Genomic DNA, 20,808 nt, shown 5'->3' with positions numbered 1-20,808 from the left:
TTTGTGCTGTAGTTCATAGCTGTAATCATTTTCATCTGCCAGCTTAGGAGGTGGAACCACATTTGAAGAAGATGACAAAGATGTGTGCAAACATACCTGCAAGCCATTTAAGTGACCAAGGGAATGGTTACCATTTCCTAATTGGATTTATTATGCATATATTTTATAAAGCCCAATAAGCTGGGCTGTTGAGATTGCAGTCAAGACCCCAAAGTAGCATCAGACAAATTATATTTGCTCCCCTTTATAGTTCAGATAGAGTGTGACATTCTCCGAGTCACCTCTGGCACTGTGGGAATACCTACTTCCTCAGGACACATTTTATTTGAATACTCTACAAATGAAATTACACTTTCTCAACTAACCTCAACCAATGAGGGTTAACACAAAAAGGAACAGAGAGACTGGCCATGGCAGTGCTGGTAGGACATCAACTCTGGGTCGCTTTCTGAGTGATGCATTGGCCTTGATGTGAACAACACCCAGGAGCAACTCACCCCACACACTCATAACGTTACAAAACAAAAACAACAGAGGTGGAGTTCTTCCAATCACAATGTATTTGTGTTCCTGTCTGTTTCCATGTTGGTAAACTTAGGTGTCAGCTTTTCCGTAAGTGCCTTCTGGAGGCCGGTAACACTTGGGGAAAGCCATCAGTTGTAGCATGTTGAAAGCATACCTTCTGCATTTGATATTCTTCAGTACATTCTCTATGCGGCATCCTTCTCTGGTGAGAGGGGAAAAAGTACAACTTCATGAAACACAGAATAAATAAATATGCTTTATTTGTTCAATGCAGAGTTGCACCAACAATCCAAGTAAAAATAACAAAGATTCAACTCTACATTTTCTTCCCACAAGTGATGATACATCTTACAAAATTAAATCCTAGGCCAGGCCCGATACCATTATTGCCTTCGGAAAGATATGATTAAGTTTCTTAACAGACATTTAACTTTTAATAAACTCTTTAAATATAGTTTGCTTCACAATACAGCTTTACTTTAGTTTCATAAATATATCTGTCTTTTTATAACTTTTCCACAAATTAACTATCAATCCCTTAAAACACATTAAAATCTACATGTAGCCCTAAGGATGCAGTTCTAGGAATAAGGCATTTAATTCATTAAGTCTGGCCCTATAGATTTTTTAAAAGGATTTTCCATCCCTATTTTACTTCATTGTTTTAGCTATGCAGTGAAGAGAGAAGATGGCTTTCTGAACAGCCTGCTCCTAGACTCAGCTTCATCAAAGGAGAGTGCTCCTCAACCACAGTACAAAAGTCACAGGTGCTAAAAATGGCGCATCAAGACACAAATGAGACCTTGTTAAAAAGAATAGAAAAGTAGTCTGAAAGCCAAATCAACCCAAACAATAGTTACAAACAAGTTAATTTAATTACAAAACATAAAGAGCCATTCTTTCCATAAAGTTACTTGACAGGAGGTTAAACACATCAATGAAGGGATGAGAAGAAACAGAGTAAGAAAGCAGACACATTTCTATCAGCTGATGGCAACTATGAATTAGCACAGTGAAAGAAAGTCTGTAACCTCCACTTCCCAGATTATCTTGGGGGTTTTACTGTTGCACAATGTCAGACCTAATTTCTTTAATAAATGACATGGGAAGTGGTAGTTCAGAACTTCAAGCTTTCAGGATTCTATTTTTTTTGTCTTATTCCAAAGACAGTAATTAAAAAACAAACAAACAAACTCATCATTAGCTACTTAACAATGGGAAAACACTTTTCTGTGAACAAAAGAGCAAAATAATTCACTTAATGCATAGTACTTTTTGCCTTTTAGGAAAAACAAACAAAACCACAATTCAAACATTTCTTCTTTTTTTTTTTAATTCTGTGAATCTGAAAATGTAGAAATATTACAACATTGTTCCCAGAATTAAAGTCCATTGTTGTTTGTAGAAAAAGAGGAACACAACATAAAACTTATTGGTATTTGGCTAAGAGTAACGCAAGACTTAAAATAAGCCACACGACTAGCAGGTGTGAGCTGACAAGAAGCAAGGCGACAGGATAGAAGTGTCGAGAAGTCGGCTTGTTATCAGTTAGACAGCCTGTCTCAGGGTCATCGGATTCATTCAAGGCTCCCTGGGTTTGTCTGCTGTTAAACAGGGAGGAATTAGAGGAGAGAAGAAAATAGAATAGCATTGCAGAGCATCAAATGTAACCTTAAACTCTAAAACAAAGATATTATCTTATGCAATACATCTGCTTCAGAAGTATTTTTGCTAAGAAGTTTTGAGTGTATTTTTTTTTGTGTGTGTATTTTTCCATTCTACACAGACAAACATTTATTTATTTATTTATTTATTTTTATTTTTAGTTACATTTTGTTAACTCTGTGTCCCAGCTGTATCCCACTCCCTCATTCCCTCCCCAACCCCACACTCCCTCCCTGGTCTCCTCCCTGGCCCTTTCCAAGTCCACTGATAGGGGAGGACCTCCTCCCCTTTCATTTGACCCTGTTTTATCAGGTATCTTCAGGGCTGGCTGCAAAGTCCTCCTCTGTGGCCTAACAGGACTGCTCCTCCCCTGGGCAGGGGGCGGGGAGGTCAAAGAGCCTGCCCTTGAGATCCTGTTAGAAATAGTCCTTGTTCCCCTTACTTTGGAAAACTACTTGGTTACTGAGCTACCACGGGCCACATCGGAGCAGAAGTTCTATGTTATATCCATAGATGGTCCTTGGTTGAGTGTCAGTTTCAGAAAAGACCCTGTGACAAACATTTTTAAAGAGGATAGTCCTTTTTTTCTTTTTTTTTCTTTCTTTCTTTCTTTTTTTTTTTTCTTTTTTGCTGTAGAAACACTATAGTGAGACTTACAGAGACTAAAGGTACATGCAGAAAGAGTAATTGGGTGGTGCTAATGGTACCTGCAAACAAGACTACATGAATAAGATTAAATTATGGAACAGCTCATATAAAATGGTCTGATAAATAAATCTGTTGGAAATGCAAGCGCGGTGACATGAAACACAGGACTGAGGAGACAAGTGGATGGGTCTGACACATTAAACATACCTTCTGGTATTATATCTTTGTAATGCATTTAAAGTTATGAAGTGATATCTTGACATGGTTTGAAAGGAATGAAACACCTGACATGCCATCTTTGCCAGCCATATTGTTAGTTTAACAAAACCCCACTCAGAGCCCATCTGTTGGCTCAGCTCATAAATCATTTTGTCTTCAGCTAATCTCATTTATAGGGCCAAATCTACTCCTACCAACCTTTTTTTGTCCATTATAAAGCATGGGAAAAAAAAGATTTAATTTCTCAGATCATGTATGTCCTATGCAATAGAAAAATTTTTGGTTAAAGGCAATTCTATAACACATAATCCACATTTCAATTACAGTCAATGGAAAGGAAGCAGTTCCATCTTTAGAAGCTTCTTCTGTTTTGGCCACAGTCACAGGCTGCTATCCGCTTCTCAGCTATGGTCCCTTTCTAGGCACATGCATTCCCTGAAAACCTCATATTCTGGTTTTTTACCAGGTCTGACAACACCAGCGGTCACTTTTGAACAAATAAACCTTCATGACCATCTCACAGAGTAATGCGGCTTAGCACTGAGTCAATGGCACTGTGGCTGGTCTTCCTGTTAGTTAAGACCCAAGTGCTGTAACCAGTGACAAACTAGATTACCTGAAAAACATGATTTCTTGAAAGGAAGGTAATTTTAGACTGGCATAATTCATGTTCTCATATTTATAAGACATTTCATTATTTATTCCACTTCCCCCTAAATGTGTGGTGAACTAGGTTTTATTTTTGCTTTAATTTTTAAAAAGAATTTCATTTTGTGTGTTTGGATGCTTTTTCCGTGTGTATATTTGTGTATTGTGTATAGTGTGGATATCATTTAAAAAAAAGTGTGGATCTCCCAGGAACTGGAATTATAGACTGTAGTTAAACCACCATGTGGAATCTGGAAAATGAGCCTAGACTCTTATGGGAGAACAATCGATACTCTTAACCTTGGATTCAGTTCTCTAGCCCCAATTTTACTTTTTAAAGATTTATCTTTTCTTATTTTATATGGGCATTAGGGTTTGCTTAAATGTATGTATACGTACCACGTGAGATCAGTGCTCTTGGAGGCTAAAGTGTAGTTACAGGTGGCTGTACCTACAGGAGGACTAGTACAGGAGTACTAGGAATAGAAACCAGGTCTGTTGCAAGGGTAAAGAGCATTCTTCTTATAGTTTAGTTTTTAAAATTTAAAGTTACAATGTAATTATATTATTTCTCCCATCCCTTTCCTCTAGCCAACCCATTTCATGTACCTCCCCCTTGCTCTTTCTTAAGTTTATGCTATTACTTTAATTGTTATTATAAATATTTTACACATACATATTTGTGTACATATATATTCCTAAATTATATAAATATAATCTGTTCAATCTATATAATATTAGGTAGGTCTCATGGGACCTCAAGCCCTAGTCCACTACAGGCAACTAGGAATGCTGAGAATAGTAGAAACAGTCTTCTGCAGTAAAGAACACACCAAATGAGGCTACTAGAGAGTGGTCAGCCCTGAAATCATATAAACAGACCAAGTACTTTTAACTGCCATATTGTTGAGAGCTGGGCCAATCTGAGGCTTTCTTAGAGGCTCTGATGAAAAAGACAAAAGGAACCTAGTTCTATGTCCTTCCTCAGGAGTGGACTTGGCAAGGTCGGCCTGGAGCTGAAGCTGGAGCATCCAAGCTGTTAAGATTTCAGGCCTTGGAACTTGGCTTTTCTTCCTGAAGAGGCTAGAGTTATCAGTCCCAAGGCTGCTGTGTGATCAGTAGTAATGCTTTGGAGATACCTGGAGTTCCCTTTGCATAATATCACTTGATTATCCTACTGAATTTATGAGTCCCATTGTATGAGAACTTCTAATTCTGTCTCATTTCCCCCCCCCCCCCGGAAACAGTATATATAAGATGCTGTACTTCTTAATAAGTTTGTTTGGCATAAGATGTAGCTTGAGACAGACTTCCCAGCCCCAAACTTTATCTTTTCTATCTCCTATCTCCTTATCTTCTGGTTTCCTGGTCTTCTCTTTAAAGATAATAACTTGTTGTTCCAGCTAAAAATGGCACCAAAACAGGGACACCAGAGTACAGGAGAAACAGTAAGTATATCCACTATATATATATATATATATATATATATATATATATATATGTATATATATATATGTATATAAATAGGAGAAGAAAGCCTGAAGGAAGAGGCTGAAGTACCAGAGTAAAATAAACAATAGCAAAAATTTTAAGAGCATGATTTTCCTTTGGACAAGTGTTTCTCAATCTGTGGGTCATAACCCTTTCACATAGGTTGTCTAAGACCACCAAGAAATACAGATGGTAAAATTATGATTCATAACAGTAGCACTCTTACAATTATAAAGTGCAAATAGAATTAATGTTAGGGGTCACCACAACATGTGGAACTATGTTAAAAGGTCACAGCTTTAGGAATGTTTCCTTTGGTTCTACATTCTCTCTTGTAATGCATTGCTAAGGCACTTAGAGCAGTTTTTTCTTTTCATTCTAAAACTTTGTCCTTGGTTCCCTGAATAAGGTCCTGTAAATTTAAAGACATGGGAATATGTAGGTAAAAGTTCAAAGACAGAATATCAAAGAGCACATGAGAACATGAGTTTCATGTTGAAGAGTTGGCATGGTAGAATTTGATTAGAGATTGTTTAGATCCACAGCATAAAGTTGTTTCAATCATAATTCAACACCCCTGTAAATCTGGTCACTGTACTCCAAAATGGACCCCTAGACAAGATATTTAAAAAGAAAAAGGCAAAGAGGAAGGGGGGAGGGAGTAGAGAGAGAGAGATAAAAGGCTCAGAGGATGGGAAAGCAGGATCAGTTTTTTAATTGCTTTCCTTCAAAATGCCAGGCCACAGAGGAAGAGGATCCAGGCAGTCCTGATGAGACTTGACAAGCTAGGGTCAGATGGCATTAGAGGAGAACTCCTTTCTGTGGGAAGGAGATAGGGGAAAAGAGGGAAGGAGGGTGGGACCAGGAGGAGATGAGGAAGGGGGCTATAACTGGTATACAAAATGAATAAAATGTAATGCATATTATATATATGTATACAATAAACCTGCAAAAATTAAAAGAAGGATGAGGAGGAGAAAGTTTCTTTGGATGGTATAGCTTTAAAACCACATAGAGCTCTATGTAGTTTTTATTACTGTTGCTCTGTATTACAGCTTGAGATGTAGTACAGCTAGAGATACCTCCATATGATCTGCTTTTGTAAGGGATAGTTTTGGCAATTTGGGGTCTTTATTTTATTTTATTTTTTTAATATTAGTTACAGTTTCTTAATTTTTTATCCCTGCTGTATCCCACTCCCTCTTTTTCTCCCAATCCCATCTTCCCACCCTCATCTCCTCCCTGCCCCTTTCCAAGTCCATTGATAGGGGAGAACCTCCTCCCCTTTCATCTGATGCTGTTTTATCAGGTGTCTTCAGGACTGGCTGCAAAGTCCTCCTCTGTGGCCTAGCAGGGCTGCTCCTCCCTCGGAGGGAGGGGGAGGGGGAGGGGGTCAAAGAGCCCTCCATTGAGTTCATGTCAGAAACAGTCCCTGTTCCCCTTATTAGGGTACCCACTTGGATACTGAGCTATAGAAAGAGGAGCCAAGGTACGATGATCAATCCTCACTTAGAAAGACAAACGGGATGGACATTGGATGTAGAAGCAAACAAGTAACAGGACAGGAGCCTACCGCAGAGGACCTCTGAAAGACTCTACCTAGCAGTGTATCAAAATATATGCTGAGACTCATAGCCAAACTTCGGGCAGAGTACAGGGAATCTTATGAAAGAAGGGGGTATAGAAAGACCTGGAGGGGACAGGAACTCTACAAGGAGAGCAACAGAATCATCAACCATTCTTATTTGTTTGTCAATGGATGGTTAATACAACTCCAACCTTCTATCTGGATGACATGTGTGGCCTATGGCTTTAGAGTCCATAAGAAATTTAAAGTACAGTTTATCAGATGTCAATTCTATTCACCACTTGAGTTTTCCAGTTTCTAATCACCTACAGATTACCCCACTGAATGGATATTTCCCAATATGCAGTGGGAATCTGTTATCCTGGTTATAGAATGATATTCTCCCCACCCTCTCTCTGGGGGAGGGTGTGTTTCATGTTGAATGTGTCTCATGGTTCAAAAGAACTCTGTCTCTAAGTAGATGAACTGTGGTGCTGGTTGACGTCTCCTGAAGGTACCCACCTGGTCTGGATGGAGATAACTTCCTAAGATCTCTTCATTGGCTACATCCTGTCTCCAAAGTAAATGGTTCAGCTAGACCTTTGACTTAGCCACAGCCCAGGTCAGTGTGATCATCTGAGACATCCAGAAACAACAACAACAGAAAGAACTATAACACGGATATCTTTCTACATTTAGACTCACTGCTTATGTTAACTTTCTTTATATGTTATTGAATGGGAGTTCCTCTATTTCAGAAAAATGAGGGACTCTTCTAAATTACCTGTATCAATTGTTCCTTTACTACTTATGTAGATTTCACTTCTAAGATGACTAAAAATTTATTATATGTTATGGGAGTCTAAGGTCCTTCAACATTCATTCACTATTATGATTGAGATATTTATGTTAACAATCCATGTAATATTACTAGGAGACATTTGTTAGTTCACAGAATCTTTTATACATTTAAGCACCAGTAATTCATCTGGCCTTAAGAGAAAAAAAAAAAGAAAAAAAAGCCTTTCAGCTGCCCTGTTTTCTTCTTCTTCTGATGTCCATCCTCTTTGACTTCCGGGATGGGGAATGAGCATTATAGCCAGAGTCCTCCCTCTTGATTAGTTTCTTTAGGTATACAGATTTAGTAGATTTATCCTATATTATATGTGTATATGAATGAGTATATACAATGTGTGTCTTTCTGCTTCTGGGATAGCTCACTCAGGATGATCTTTTCCAGTTCCTACCATTTACCTGAAAATTTCATGATTTCCTTGTTTTTTTATTGTTGAGTAATATTCCATTGTGTAGATGTACCACAATTTCTGTATCCATTCTTCAGCTGAGGGGCATCTGGGTTGTTTCCAGCTTCTGGCTATTACAAAGCAGATGCTGAGACTTTTATGTCCAACTTTTGGGCAGAGTGCATGGAATCTTATGAAAGAAGTGGGAAATAGTAAGATCCAGAGAGGACAGGAGCTCCAAAAAGAGAGCAAGAGAACTGAAAAATCTGAGCACAGGGGTCTCTTCTGAGACTCATACTCCAACCAAATACCATGCATGAAGATAATCTAGAACCCTTGCACAGATGTAGCCCATGGCAGTTCAGTATCCAAGTGGGTTCTATAGTAATGGGAACAGGGACTACCTCTGACATAGTCCTATTGGCCTGCTCTTTGATCACCTCCCCCTAAGAGGGGAGCAACCTTACCAGGCCACAGAGGAAGACAATGCAGCCACTCCTGGTGGGATCTGATAGACTAGGATCAGAAGGAAGGAAAGGAAGACCTCCTCTATCAGTGGACTTGGGGAGGGGCATGCTTGGAGAAGAGGGAGGGAAGGTGGAATTGGGAGGGCAGGAGGGAGAGGTTTATGGGGGCATATAAAGTGAATAAAGTGCATTTGATAAAAATTTAAAAAAAAAGAACTGTGAAAAAAAAGGAAGTAAAAAAGGGCAGTGTTTGAGAGCCAGGCCAATCTGAGACTTTCTCAGAGACCCTGATGAAAAGACAAAAGGAACCTAGTTCTGTATCCTCAGGGGCAGATGTGGCAAGGCCAGCCTGGAGCTGAAACTGTAGCCTCAAAGCTATTAAGACTTCAGTTCCTGGGAACTTGGCTTTTCTTCTTGAAGAGACTGGAATTATGAGCCCCAAGGCCGCCCTGTGCTCAGTCTGTAGTACACTGGAGACACTGTGTGTTCCCTTTGTGCAATGCTACATGATTAGCCTCCAGCTGACTTTGTCCCATTGGGTCCCTGCAAATAATATATAAGATGCTGTACTTCTTAATAAGTTTGCCTGGCGTAAGACATAGCTTAAGCAAGACCTTCCAACTCTACACTGTATCTTCTCTGTTTTCTATGTCATCATCTTCTGATATCATGCTTCTCCAATTCTTCCTTAGAAGAATAGTCATCTCTTGATATTATCTTCCTTCCTGTCTCCCTTCCTTCCTTCTTTCTTTCTCCTCCTCATCACCATCCATCAAACATCTATATTATCTACCTATTACAATCTACATTTTATAAGCTTGTTGGAAATTCAGGTTCGAATATTAACAACAATTTATGAACATGAAGTGCAGAAGTACTTCTTTCCTACTGGGCTGATACGGTAAATAGGTACTACTTGAGGAATAGAGCATTTGGACCAATAGAAAACAAAAAGAAAATCCAAGGGTGAGAAAATGTCTTATAATGATGGTCCTTACTCTAAGTTCAGGGTGTTAATTTATATCTGATTGCACTTTTATACCTGCCACTCAAAGAACACACTTCCTATTTTCCAGTCTGGATGCTGTTTGTGCTTTCCAAGTCAATATTACTAAGTCAAAGAGTTTTACTTTTGGAAGGGCAACTTTAGAATCTAATTTGTTGCTTATTAACTTCTAACTCTGGAGATCAGAGTCATGCACTAAACTTGCCTCCCACATAATCATCATATTACTCAGTTAGAATTCAAAGTAGTCTGGCCATGAAGCTGCTTGATGTGTGAAGCTAGTGATGTGCACAGAGAAGACAGGTAGTCTTGGGACCACCTCCTTTATTGCTGCCAAGAACTGCACAAACGGACATTTCTTCATGGATACCTCTGTCTGTGAGGAATGTAAAGGATGCGCTCGCTCAGTTATATTATTAGCGATTGCTTCACCAGGAGATTGTGAGAAGTAACTGGTGGCTGCCTTTCAAGGCACCCTGGTAATCCAATGTCATTAGGGTTAGTTAGTGGTGGTTGTGGCTCACCATGAAAGCAAACCTCAGTGATGTCCCCAGCACAAATGCAACATGATCAGATATTTAAGGGCAGTTACTGACTGTGAAGGATATAAAATGATCTTCAAATACCTGTGGAAGCAATCAATTAGACCAGGAATGAGTAAAAGACCTTACTCACTTTTAAACGCATTGTTGCCTACAAATGGAGGTAATTCCTCAAACAAAACCCCTTATTAGTGACTTTATAATATTTGCATATTTCCTTGTTTTTTTTTTTTCTGTCATTGACAATGCTGAATGTGGGCATTTAAGTCACTCATCACATGTTTTCTCTCAGTCATTCAGGCCTTAGAGTGCAAGCTTGGATGCCTTGCTTGCCTAGTGGGGATACTTATTCACTAATAGTTTTAAAACTTGATAGTGCTTTAACTGTTATAGGACTTTAGGCTCCCCAAAGGAAATCCAAAATTAAAACTAATTGAAAAAACAAACAACTTTTCATCTGACCTACTAACCTACTTGAGACCATTTTGTATTTAATCACCTGGTTTAAGTTTGGAGCTGTGGAAATACCATCATGACTTATGAGCTATTGTTTTAAAGTCAATATCCAAAAGAGCTTTACTCAATAGTCATTTATAAATCAATATTTATAGAGAATCATGTTTAATAACTGCCAGCTTCTGAATTATGTCAGAGTTTAAATAGTCACATCAGTATAAAAATGAAAGTGGTGCATGCTGTGTACCCATAAGTGGTTTGGAAGTGCCCAAGTAATCAGAGGAGTGAATACCCTCATATTTAAAAGTACATTAAAACAAATCTTAAATTTGAATCTAAACATTTAATACTAGACGAAATGAAGCCTTCCTTTGGCTGCTATACAGCAAGTAAAAGCATCCTTAGAACATAATTTCTCTGCTCCATGTTTTCCTAATGTCATAGTCTAAGGGAAAGAGAGATGTTTGTTTTTAATTTTTCTCTTTTTCATTAGCTCAAGATCTACAGGACTCCAGATGGACCCAATGAGTGTGCTAGACCTGCAGCTTTACCACACCTACTTGATCAGAGGCAATCTTCTAACACTTTTCAAACTTCTGGTTTGCACTCAAAATATTAAGAGAAGACTCTAAGAACTGTATAACAACTTTGCAGATAATTAAATGTATGGCAATTTAAATAAACAATATCAAGGATGGATTAATTTCTGTTGGTCCAGAGATAAGGAAAGCCTTTATGAGTAGCTGCAGGGTCATCAGACACATTTAAAATGTTTTCTAATGTAACTCCAGACTTGAGTTTAGAATGTATTATCATGTGAACTCTAAGAACAGTCCTGTTCTAGGATTGGAGGTATGACTCAGTTCTTATGTCTCTTGAAGAGACCTGAGTCTGATTCTCGGCACCTGTGTTAGGTTTCTCAAAACAACCTGGAGTTCCAACTCTAGGAGATCTGTTATGCTCTTTTGATCTGTGTGGGGAGGGGGGCAGGTGTGTTTCCAAAGAGTGAATAAGCTTAGGGTATTTAAGCAAAACTCTCTGAGAAAGTGTGAGTTTTGTTCAAGAGGTACTTCATGGATTCTTAGGCATGAAATTCCATGGAGAGGATCACTGTAACTAATGCTAGTTAATAACTAATTCTATGGAGTGGACATTCATGAAAGGGGACATTGTGTAAGTGGGGTTTGGGACCCTTTCCTATCAGAGGAGAGGGAAGACCTTCAAGCTAGGATGATCCATTGTCTTGGAATAGAAAGTTTGTGAGTGGTGGGGGGGGAGAATAGAAGTATCTGAGGAAAACAGGAGTTCCACAAGAACAACAGAGCCAACTAACATGGGCCCAGGGAGGCTCATGTAGATGGAAGCACCAACTAAAGACCGTGCAAGGACTTGACCTAGGCAACTTATACTTACATAACCAATGGGTACCTTGGCCATCATGTGGCTCCCCCTAGAAAGGGGAGAAGGGGATGTTACTGACATGGACTCTGTTGCCATTTTTCTATACTTTCCCCTGGCAGCGCTGTCCCCAGGTCACAGGGGAAAAGAGGTGTTCAGTCCTGATGGTACTTGATGTGCTGGTGTGGGTTAGGGGTGGGGAGTTCCCCTTATCTGAGGAGTAGGGGAGGGGGCATAAGGGGAAGAGGGAGGAAGGGTGGGCCAGGAGAAGAGGAAGGAGGGCCTATGATTAGGATATAAAGGTAATAAATATAAAAATAAACTTAAAATGTGGGGGAAAAGTTTGTGACTTAATAAAGATGTAAAATGTTAGGTAGTGTGTCTAGAATTTTTAGAATGCAGAGGAAATGTGTGAAACAGAGGGAAAAAAATGTATGCAGCTAATGATACCACGAGAGAACTGTCTTCCCTTCTAGACACTTTATTCGTTCTTCACAGATGACAAGAATGGAAATGACATTTATTTTTATGGACTCTAAATAACTCTAGACTACAACCAAGCAACAGGTAGAGGAGTTGAACCCTATCTCTTTATTGACTAAACCACATTCCTTTCCTGGCATGACTGGGATCTCTCTAAACATATGAACACTCAGATTCTGGCAAATGAAATATTCCAGAAGTCATACTTTCCATCCTAAAAGCACAGGTAACAATTCACCAAAACATAGTAGGTAACAGGAAATTTGAATGATGTGGGGAAGGTCGAGGTAAGCCTTTGGGAGGCCCACAGGGAATGGTGAGTGAAGTGCCCTCACTGTATACAGTGTTGGTCCACTAGGGACTCCTAGCACACTAGTGACATTTCAAGATGGATGCACGGTTAGGACGGTGACTGCTTCTGCCTTCTTTATGGATGCCTCCTAAGGTGACCCTGCTCCCCTCCCCACATCACCCACATTTCCTTACAGTTGCACCAACCTGATTGATTGTTACTGGTGCTTGAGGCTAGCATGGGTTGGTCTGATTGGCTTTCAATCATTTAAAGGCTGTTACACTGGATATTAAAGTCAGATCTGCACCTTTGAGTTTGGTCTCCAGAGTCTGATTCCCAGGATTCTGTATGGGCTCCGTGGACACTCACCTTGCTAACACCAGTTCCTGATCCCCACACAAAGAATTTCAAGCAAGTTCTTCTATTTGGTCTGTTCTAAGTCAGTTCTAGCCACTCAGATCTATGTTGGACTCAATTTTGAGAATTAAGACAAAGTAAAGCTGACCTATTAGCTAAAAGTATTGTAATTTTTCCTGATATCACTTTTTAATTTCATTTTGAAGTTTCTGTTTCACAAAATACATAAAAATATCTTCTTTGGTGGCAAGCATATACTTCCATACTCTCAGCTGGTATGTACAAATTGTTTTAAAAAGAAAGCACATACACTTAGATTATTATTCATGAACAGATAACAAGAGTTAAATATTATATATTTATATGATATAAATAATATAATATAATTGTATATAATATATTCAGCTTAAACTTTCTTATTAGCATAAAAGAAACAGAATGAGGGAGCTATAATGAGTTTTAAGGATAATTACTTCCATCAGACCTTTATCAGAGAGCTGGGTTTCATCTTTGAGTTTTAGAAAGAATATTTGGATCAAGTCCAGAAAGAAATATTATAAATGATTAAAGGCCTAAGGAGAAATATTGTGGTGAAAAGTTTAACATTAGTTCTGTGTGTAAATCGCCAATGGGCAATGTGCAGGTTATATTTTAGTATATGTAAGGCATGGTGAAATGAATTTGATGTATCCATTTGAGGTTTCCCTTTCTACTTTTCCTTCTTCCTCATGTTCTTTGAGGCTGGAGTTTAAAGCATGTGCCCCAGGGATGTTCAGAAGCATTGAAAATGTAGGCTTGTCTGAGGTAAATAGATTTGCCTTCTTTCATGACAGAGAAAATGTGAAGTGTCCATTGGGAAGGGCAGCACATAGTAACAGGATGTTTGAAGGCTGGGGGAGAAATAGAAGGAACAGGAGGAGAGAAGGAAGTGGGGAGAATTGGAGGGCAAGAGGCACACACAAAGCAGTGTCACGGCAGAGGACAAAGGGACAGACTGCTGCCTGGAGAATTTTGTGTAACTGGTAATAGAGGGCAACCAGTGGGTAGTTGGAAGAATGCAGGAGGGAGGATAGTCCTGGATACACCATTTTTTAAAAAGGCAGACTGGATGCAGTGAGGTGAAGATGTTTGATGGCAGTAGGAAAGGGAGGGCAATGCTGATGACTGATGCACACAGAGCCAAGCTCGAGTGCCAGGCAGAGCCCACGGCAGGACCAGCACACAGAATCAGAGATAGGCATCTCTAGACAGAGATGAGCTGATATGTCTGCTGCTGCTTATTTAAAATATATTTAAAAAGAAACACAGGCTTGGGAGATAGCTCAGCAGTAAAAGCCCTTGCTGCACAAGGATCATAGCCTGAGTTTGGATCCATAGCACTCCCATGAGCACCCAGTGTTGCTTTACTTGTCCAGTACCTCAGTACTACAGTAGGAGTGGTACAGACATAGGGAGGGCTGCTCAGGCTCTTGGGAGTTCCAGAGTTCTATACTGTGAACTGAACCAGGCACAGTATAGAAATTCTCCTTTGACTTTCAAGCATGAGTACATGAGTATTTGTACCTGCACACAATCATACACTCATACACAAACACCCACACATACACATAAAGAAATAACCCCCTAATGCATTACTTCTTTTACAGATTAGTGGACAATAAATAGCCAATAAACAATTACATACATACATAGAGATATGCATTGTCTAGTAACTATGTAATTGTGATTTTTCTTTGTAAGGAAACTCTAGCAACATGTCTTGTAGAAGGAATATCTTGTGTATCATATAGATATAGCACCTGTTAATAATAAACCGGATGCCCTACAGCTTAGGTAGGAGGATTTGGGGAGAGAACCAGGCATGGGATATTTGGCTGGCAAGATAAGAGAAGGAATGGTACCAGAGCAGCCATGTAGCAGAACATAGATCAGAATAAATGGGTTATTTTAAGTTATGAGCTAGTCAGAGAAGAGCCTAGATATATGGCCAAGGTCTTTTGTAAATATATATTTTGAGTCTCATCAGTCGTTATTCCAGGAGCATAGGGATGGAAGGTAAAGTCCCTGCAACAATGTTTTTGTTCTAATTGTTTCAAACTAACATTTCTAAGAGTGGTCATTAAACACTGCTAAAATATTTTCAAATGTCGGGGAGCCAAGATGGCGGTGCCGGGAGAGCACCGCATTTGAGAAGCAGGACAGCACTCGCCATGCAGAGACCAGGAGACTGAACTCTGGGCCCTGAAACTACATCAATCGTGTTTCCCAGGTGAGGGAAGGCTCCCACGGTGTGGGAATCGGTCGGGTCCACTCACGGCTACCCAGCCAGAACCCGGAAGAAATCCCGGTAACGCCGGCTTTGTGTCTCCGGGCTGGAGCCACAAGCGTCTGTGTCCCAATCACTTTCCGAGGCTGATCCGTGAGCACAAGGGTGCCTGAGGCTGGGAGTCCCAGCCGCGGGGGGACCCCACTGGGAAGCAAAGTTGCCAGACTGATCATGGGTCACCCAGTCTATCCCCGGAAGGTCGCTAGGACGGCGGGTACCCACCACCAACACAACTGAGCTCCTGCTGCGCAGAGATCTGCGCGCTCAGCTCAGCGGTACAGACAAGCTGTGCGCCCCAGTACAACAGGGACTGGGAACCCCTGTCCAGAGAGGACCCCACAGGGAAGGAAGAAACCGTGCTGCTGGGAACACCTAGGGAAAGTCTAACAGCCTGCAGATCGCAGACAGGTGAGTGCGCCCAGCCATCACAGATCTGGGCCCAAACAGGGAGCACAGAGTGATTGGAAACAGCTTCCGCAGACTAGCAGGCGGGCGCACGCTCCACCAGCCCAGAGGCCTGCATTGTACCAAATACACCTTACAGGCAGAAATGTGCGCCCCAAGACACCAGAGCATTGTATAAAAATACCACAATTTCTGTACCCATTCCACCGTTGATGTACATCTGGGTTGTTTCCAGGTTCTGGCTATTACAAATAGAGCTGCTATAAACATGGTTGAGCAAGTGTCCTTTTTGTGTACTTGAACAAACTTTGGGTATATACCTAGCAGTGGTATAGCTGGGTCTGTAGGAAGCACTATTCCTATTTGTCTTAGAAAGCGCCAGATAGCTTTCCCTCCACTCAGATGTAGCCTGTGGTAGCTCAGTAACCAATTGGTTTCCCAAAGTGAGGGGAACAGGGACTATTTCTAACAGGAACTCAATGACTGGCTCTTTGGTCTCCCCACCCCCGAAGGGAAGAGCAGTCCTGTTAGGCCACAGAGGAGGGCCTTGCAGCCAGTCCTGAAGATACCTGATAAAACAGGATCAGATGATTGGGGAGGAGGTCCCCCCTGTCAGTGGACTTGGAAAGGGGCACGGTGGAGATGAGGGAGGGAGGGAGGGAGGGAGGGAGGGAGGGAGGGAGGGAGGGAGGGACTGGGAGGGAATGAGGGATACGGACACGGCTGGGATACAGAGTTAATAAAATGTAACTGATAAAATAAAATAAAAATAAAAAATAAAAAAAAAAGACACCAGAGCAGAACTCACCCGCCACAAATTACCTCTTGGGTTCTGGGGCACAGAGCCCCAACCTCAGACCTACAAAAGACCGGGAACCCTGAGATCAACCTCCCAGATACTGCTCCAAGGGGCAACCAGTTATCCCTAACAAAACCGACCAAACCACGGGACACACAGGTTACAGCAGTTGATCACTAAATTTACAGCAAGAAACCCAGAAAGAGGGCAACTGTCTCCAGGACTTCTCCCAGTGAGAGGAGAGCCCTCTCGACTAATCAGGACCACAGTTACTACCCAGGTCTCTAGGCCTGAGGTGAGCTGTAGCAACTCCTGAAAATCACCGGACATCCAGTGACTATACCCAAAAAGCTGGAAAAGCTTCCTTCAGGAAAAACCATCTTCCTGCCAAAGGGATTCTCTCCACTACAAGAGTCCAGGAACAACCAGAAACTAAATTCAAACAACTAAGATAGCCCAATGGGTAGAGGACAGTGTAAAAGTCCAACCAACAAAAGCCAGAGCAATATGGCATCTCCAGAACCCAGTTATCCAGGGGCAAATAGCCCTAGACACCCCAGCATAAATGAAATTCAAGAAGATGATCTAACATCTATGCTCATGAAGAAGATAACAGAGGAAACAAATGAAATATGAAAAGAATTAGAGGAAGATAAAAACAAACAGATCATGGCTATCCATAAAGAAATGGAGGAAATTAAAGACAAGGAGATTATGGCCATCAGTGAAGAAATACAGGAAGCTGCAGCCAAACAGTCTGTGGCCTTTAGAGAGGAAATGCTTAAATCACTGAATGAAATAAAAGAAACAGTGGATTGTTCAAACAAACAGCTGAAGGAATTGATGGAAAAACATGAAAATACAGTCAGACAGGGGAAGGAAACCAACAAAATAGCTCAAGACCTGAAGATAGAATTGGAAAAATTAAAAAAAAAAAACACAAATGGAAGAAATTGTGGAGAGAAAGAACTTAGGGAAGAAAGCAGGAACTACAGAGGTTAGTATAACCAATAGGATACAAGAAATGGAAGAAAGAATCTCAGGTATGGAAGATACAATGGAAGAAATAGATGTATCTGTCAAAGAAAATGTTAAATCTAAAAAATTTCTGACACAGACCGTCCAAGAAATTCAAGACAACATAAAAAGACAAAACCTAAGAATAATAGGAATAGAGGAAAAAGAAGATTCCCTGCATCAAGGCCCAGAAAATATTTTCAACAAAATCATTGAAGAAAATTTCCCCAACTTAAAGGAGAGGACAATAAGAATACAAGAGGCCTATAGAACACCCAATAAATTAGACCAGAAAAGAAAATCCTCCCGCCACATAATAATCAAAACCGTAAGTATACAGAACAAAGAAAAAATACTAAAAGCTGCAAGAGAAAAAGGCCAAGTAACATATAATGGCAAACCCATTAGAATCACACCTGACTTTTCAACAGAGACTATGAAAGCCAGAAGGGCCTGGACTGATATCATGAAGACCCTAAGAGAACACAGATGTCAGCCCAGGCTACTATACCCTGCAAAACTCTCAGTCCTCATAGATGGAGAAAACAAGATATTCAATGACAAAAACACATTTCAACAATACCTACAAACAAATCCAGCATTACAGAAGACACTGGAAGGGAAAATACAACCCAAGAAAGTTAGCTACATTCAAGAAAACACAGAACATAAATAACCCCACTACTGTAAAACAAAAAGCAACCAAGCACACAACCTTATGACCACAGCCAACATCAAATTCAAAGGATCTAACAGCCACTGGTCATTAATCTCTCTCAATATCAATGGACTTAATTCTCCAATAAAAAGACACAGACTAGCAGAATGGATGCGTAAACAAAACCCAGCAATCTGTTGTATACAAGAAACACACCTAAGTCACAAAGATAGACATTACCTGAGGGTAAAGGGATGGAAGATGGCTTTTCAAGCAAATGGACGCAAGAAGCAAGCAGGAGTAGCCATTCTAATATCTGATAAAATAGTCTTTCAACCAAAATTAATCAAAAGAGATGGGGAAGGACACTTCATACTCATCAAGGGAAAATTCCACCAAGAAGACATCACAATCCTGAACAACTATGCCCCAAATACAAGGGCACCCACATTTGTGAAAGAAACATTGATAAAACAAACCACACATAGATCCCCACACACTAATAGTGGGAGACTTCAACACCCCACTCTCAACAAAGGACAGGTCAACAAAACAGAAATTAAACAAAGAAACAATATCTCTGACAGAGGTCATGAATCAAATGGACCTCACAGACATTTACAGAACCTTACACCCAAACACAAAAGAATTTACCTTCTTCTCAGCACCTCATGGAACCTTCTCCAAAATAGACTACATAGTTGGTCACAAAGCAAGCCTCAACAGATACAAGAAGATTGAAATAATCCCTTGTATCCTGTTAGATCACCATGGAATAAAGCTGGACCTCAGTAACAACAAAAATAGCAAAAAGCCTACACATACATGGAAACTGAACAACTTGCTACTAAAAGACAGCTGGGTCAGGGAAGAAATAAAGAAAGAAATTAAAATCTTCCTAGAACTCAATGAAAATGAAGACACAACATAAACAAACTTGTGGGACACAATGAAAGCAGTCCTAAGATGAAAGTTCATAGCACTAAGTGCCTTCAAGAAGAAATTTGAGACAGAGCATTCAAGCAACTTAATGGCTCACTTAAAAACCCTAGAAAAAGAAGAAGCAGACACACCAAGAAGGAGCAGATGGCTGGAAATAATCAAACTCAGGGCTGAAATCAATCAATTAGAAACAAATAAAACAATTCAAAGAATCAATGAAACCAAGAGCTGGTTCTTTGAGAAAATCAACAAGATAGACAAACCCTTAGCCAAGCTAACTAAAAGGCAGCGAGACACCATCCAAATCAACAAAATCAGAAATGAAAAGGGGGACATAACTACAGACACTGAGGAAATCCAAGCAATCATTAGGACTTACTTCAAAAGTCTATATGCAACAAAATTTGAAAATTTAAATGAAATGGACAATTTTCTTGATTGATTCCATTTACCAAAGCTAAATCAGGACCAGGTAAATCAATTAAATAGTCCTATATCTCCCAAGGAAATAGAAGCAGTCATCGAAAGTCTCCCATCCAAAAAAAGCCCAGGACCTGATGGTTTCAGCGCAGAATTCTACCAAACATTCAAAAAAAGAGCTAACTCCAGTTCTCTTCAAATTATTCCACAAAATCGAAACAGAAGCAACATTACCAAACTCATTCTATGAAGCCACAGTCACCTTGGTACCTAAACCTCACAAAGACCCAACAAAGAAAGAGAATTTCAGGCCAATCTCCCTTATGAACATTGATGTAAAAATACTCAACAAAATACTTGCAAACAGAATACAAGAGCACATCAAAGATATCATCCACCATGACCAAGTAGGCTTCATCCCAGGTATGCAGGGGTGGTTCAATATACGAATTGAAATCCAACAATGTGATCCACCATATTAACAAACTGAAAGAAAAAAACCACATGATAATCTCCCTAGATGCTGAAAAAGCATTTGACAAAATCCAACATCCATTCATGTTTAAAGTATTGGAGAGATCAGGGATACAAGGCACATATCTAAACATAGTAAAGGCGATATACAGCAAACCTATAGCCAACATCAAACTGAATGGAGAGAAACTTAAAGCAATCCCACTGAAATCAGGGACAAGACAAGGCTGACCACTCTCTCCATATCTCTTCAACATAGTGCTGGAAGTCCTTGCTAGAGCAATAAGACAGTTGAAGGAGATCAAGGGGATAAAAATTGGAAAGGAAGAAGTGAAATTATCAATATTTGCAGATGATATGATAGTATACCTGAGTGACCCCAGAAACTCTACCAGGGAACTCCTACAGCTGATAAACACCTTCAGCAAAGTGGCTGGATACAAAATTAACTCAAAAAAGTCAGTAGCCCTTCTGTATACAAAAGACAAAAGGGCTGAGAAAGAAATTAGGGAAACAACACCCTTCACAATAGCCACAAATGATATAAGGTACCTTGGAGTAACCCTAACCAAGGAAGTCAAAGACTTGGATGAAAAAAATTTCCAGTCTCTGAAGAAAGAATTAGAAGAAGATATGAGAAGATGGAAAGATCTCCCATGTTCATGGCTTGGCAGTATTAACATAGTAAAACTGGCCATTTTACCAAAAGCAATCTACAGATTCAATGCAATTCCCATCAAATTACCAACACAATTCTTT

The 20,808-nt window shown here is 40.0% G+C and overlaps 1 protein-coding gene across 11 annotated transcripts in view; it reads right to left on the bottom strand.

The window, feature by feature from the left end:
• Positions 1-312: 312 nt before the first annotated feature.
• The window catches only part of Inpp4b (inositol polyphosphate-4-phosphatase type II B), a 796,958-nt gene continuing 776,462 nt past the window's right edge, over positions 313-20,808 (bottom strand). For 7 of the 11 annotated variants that reach the window (XM_060393225.1, XM_060393226.1, XM_060393224.1 and 4 more), the window contains one exon: positions 754-2,129. In XM_060393225.1, coding sequence (XP_060249208.1) covers positions 1,955-2,129 — 175 coding nt within the window. In that variant the 3' untranslated portion in view covers positions 754-1,954. Of the gene's footprint in view, positions 728-751; positions 2,130-20,808 lie in introns of those variants that run through there. The other 4 variants (XM_060393233.1, XM_060393235.1, XM_060393232.1 and 1 more) reach the window with 4 other exon arrangements.

This window comes from Meriones unguiculatus, chromosome 10 (genome assembly GCF_030254825.1).
Source record: "Meriones unguiculatus strain TT.TT164.6M chromosome 10, Bangor_MerUng_6.1, whole genome shotgun sequence".
Taxonomy (NCBI): Eukaryota; Metazoa; Chordata; class Mammalia; order Rodentia; family Muridae; genus Meriones; species Meriones unguiculatus.
Note: the sequence above shows the minus strand (reverse complement) of the source record. Positions and strands in the feature narration are given on the sequence as shown.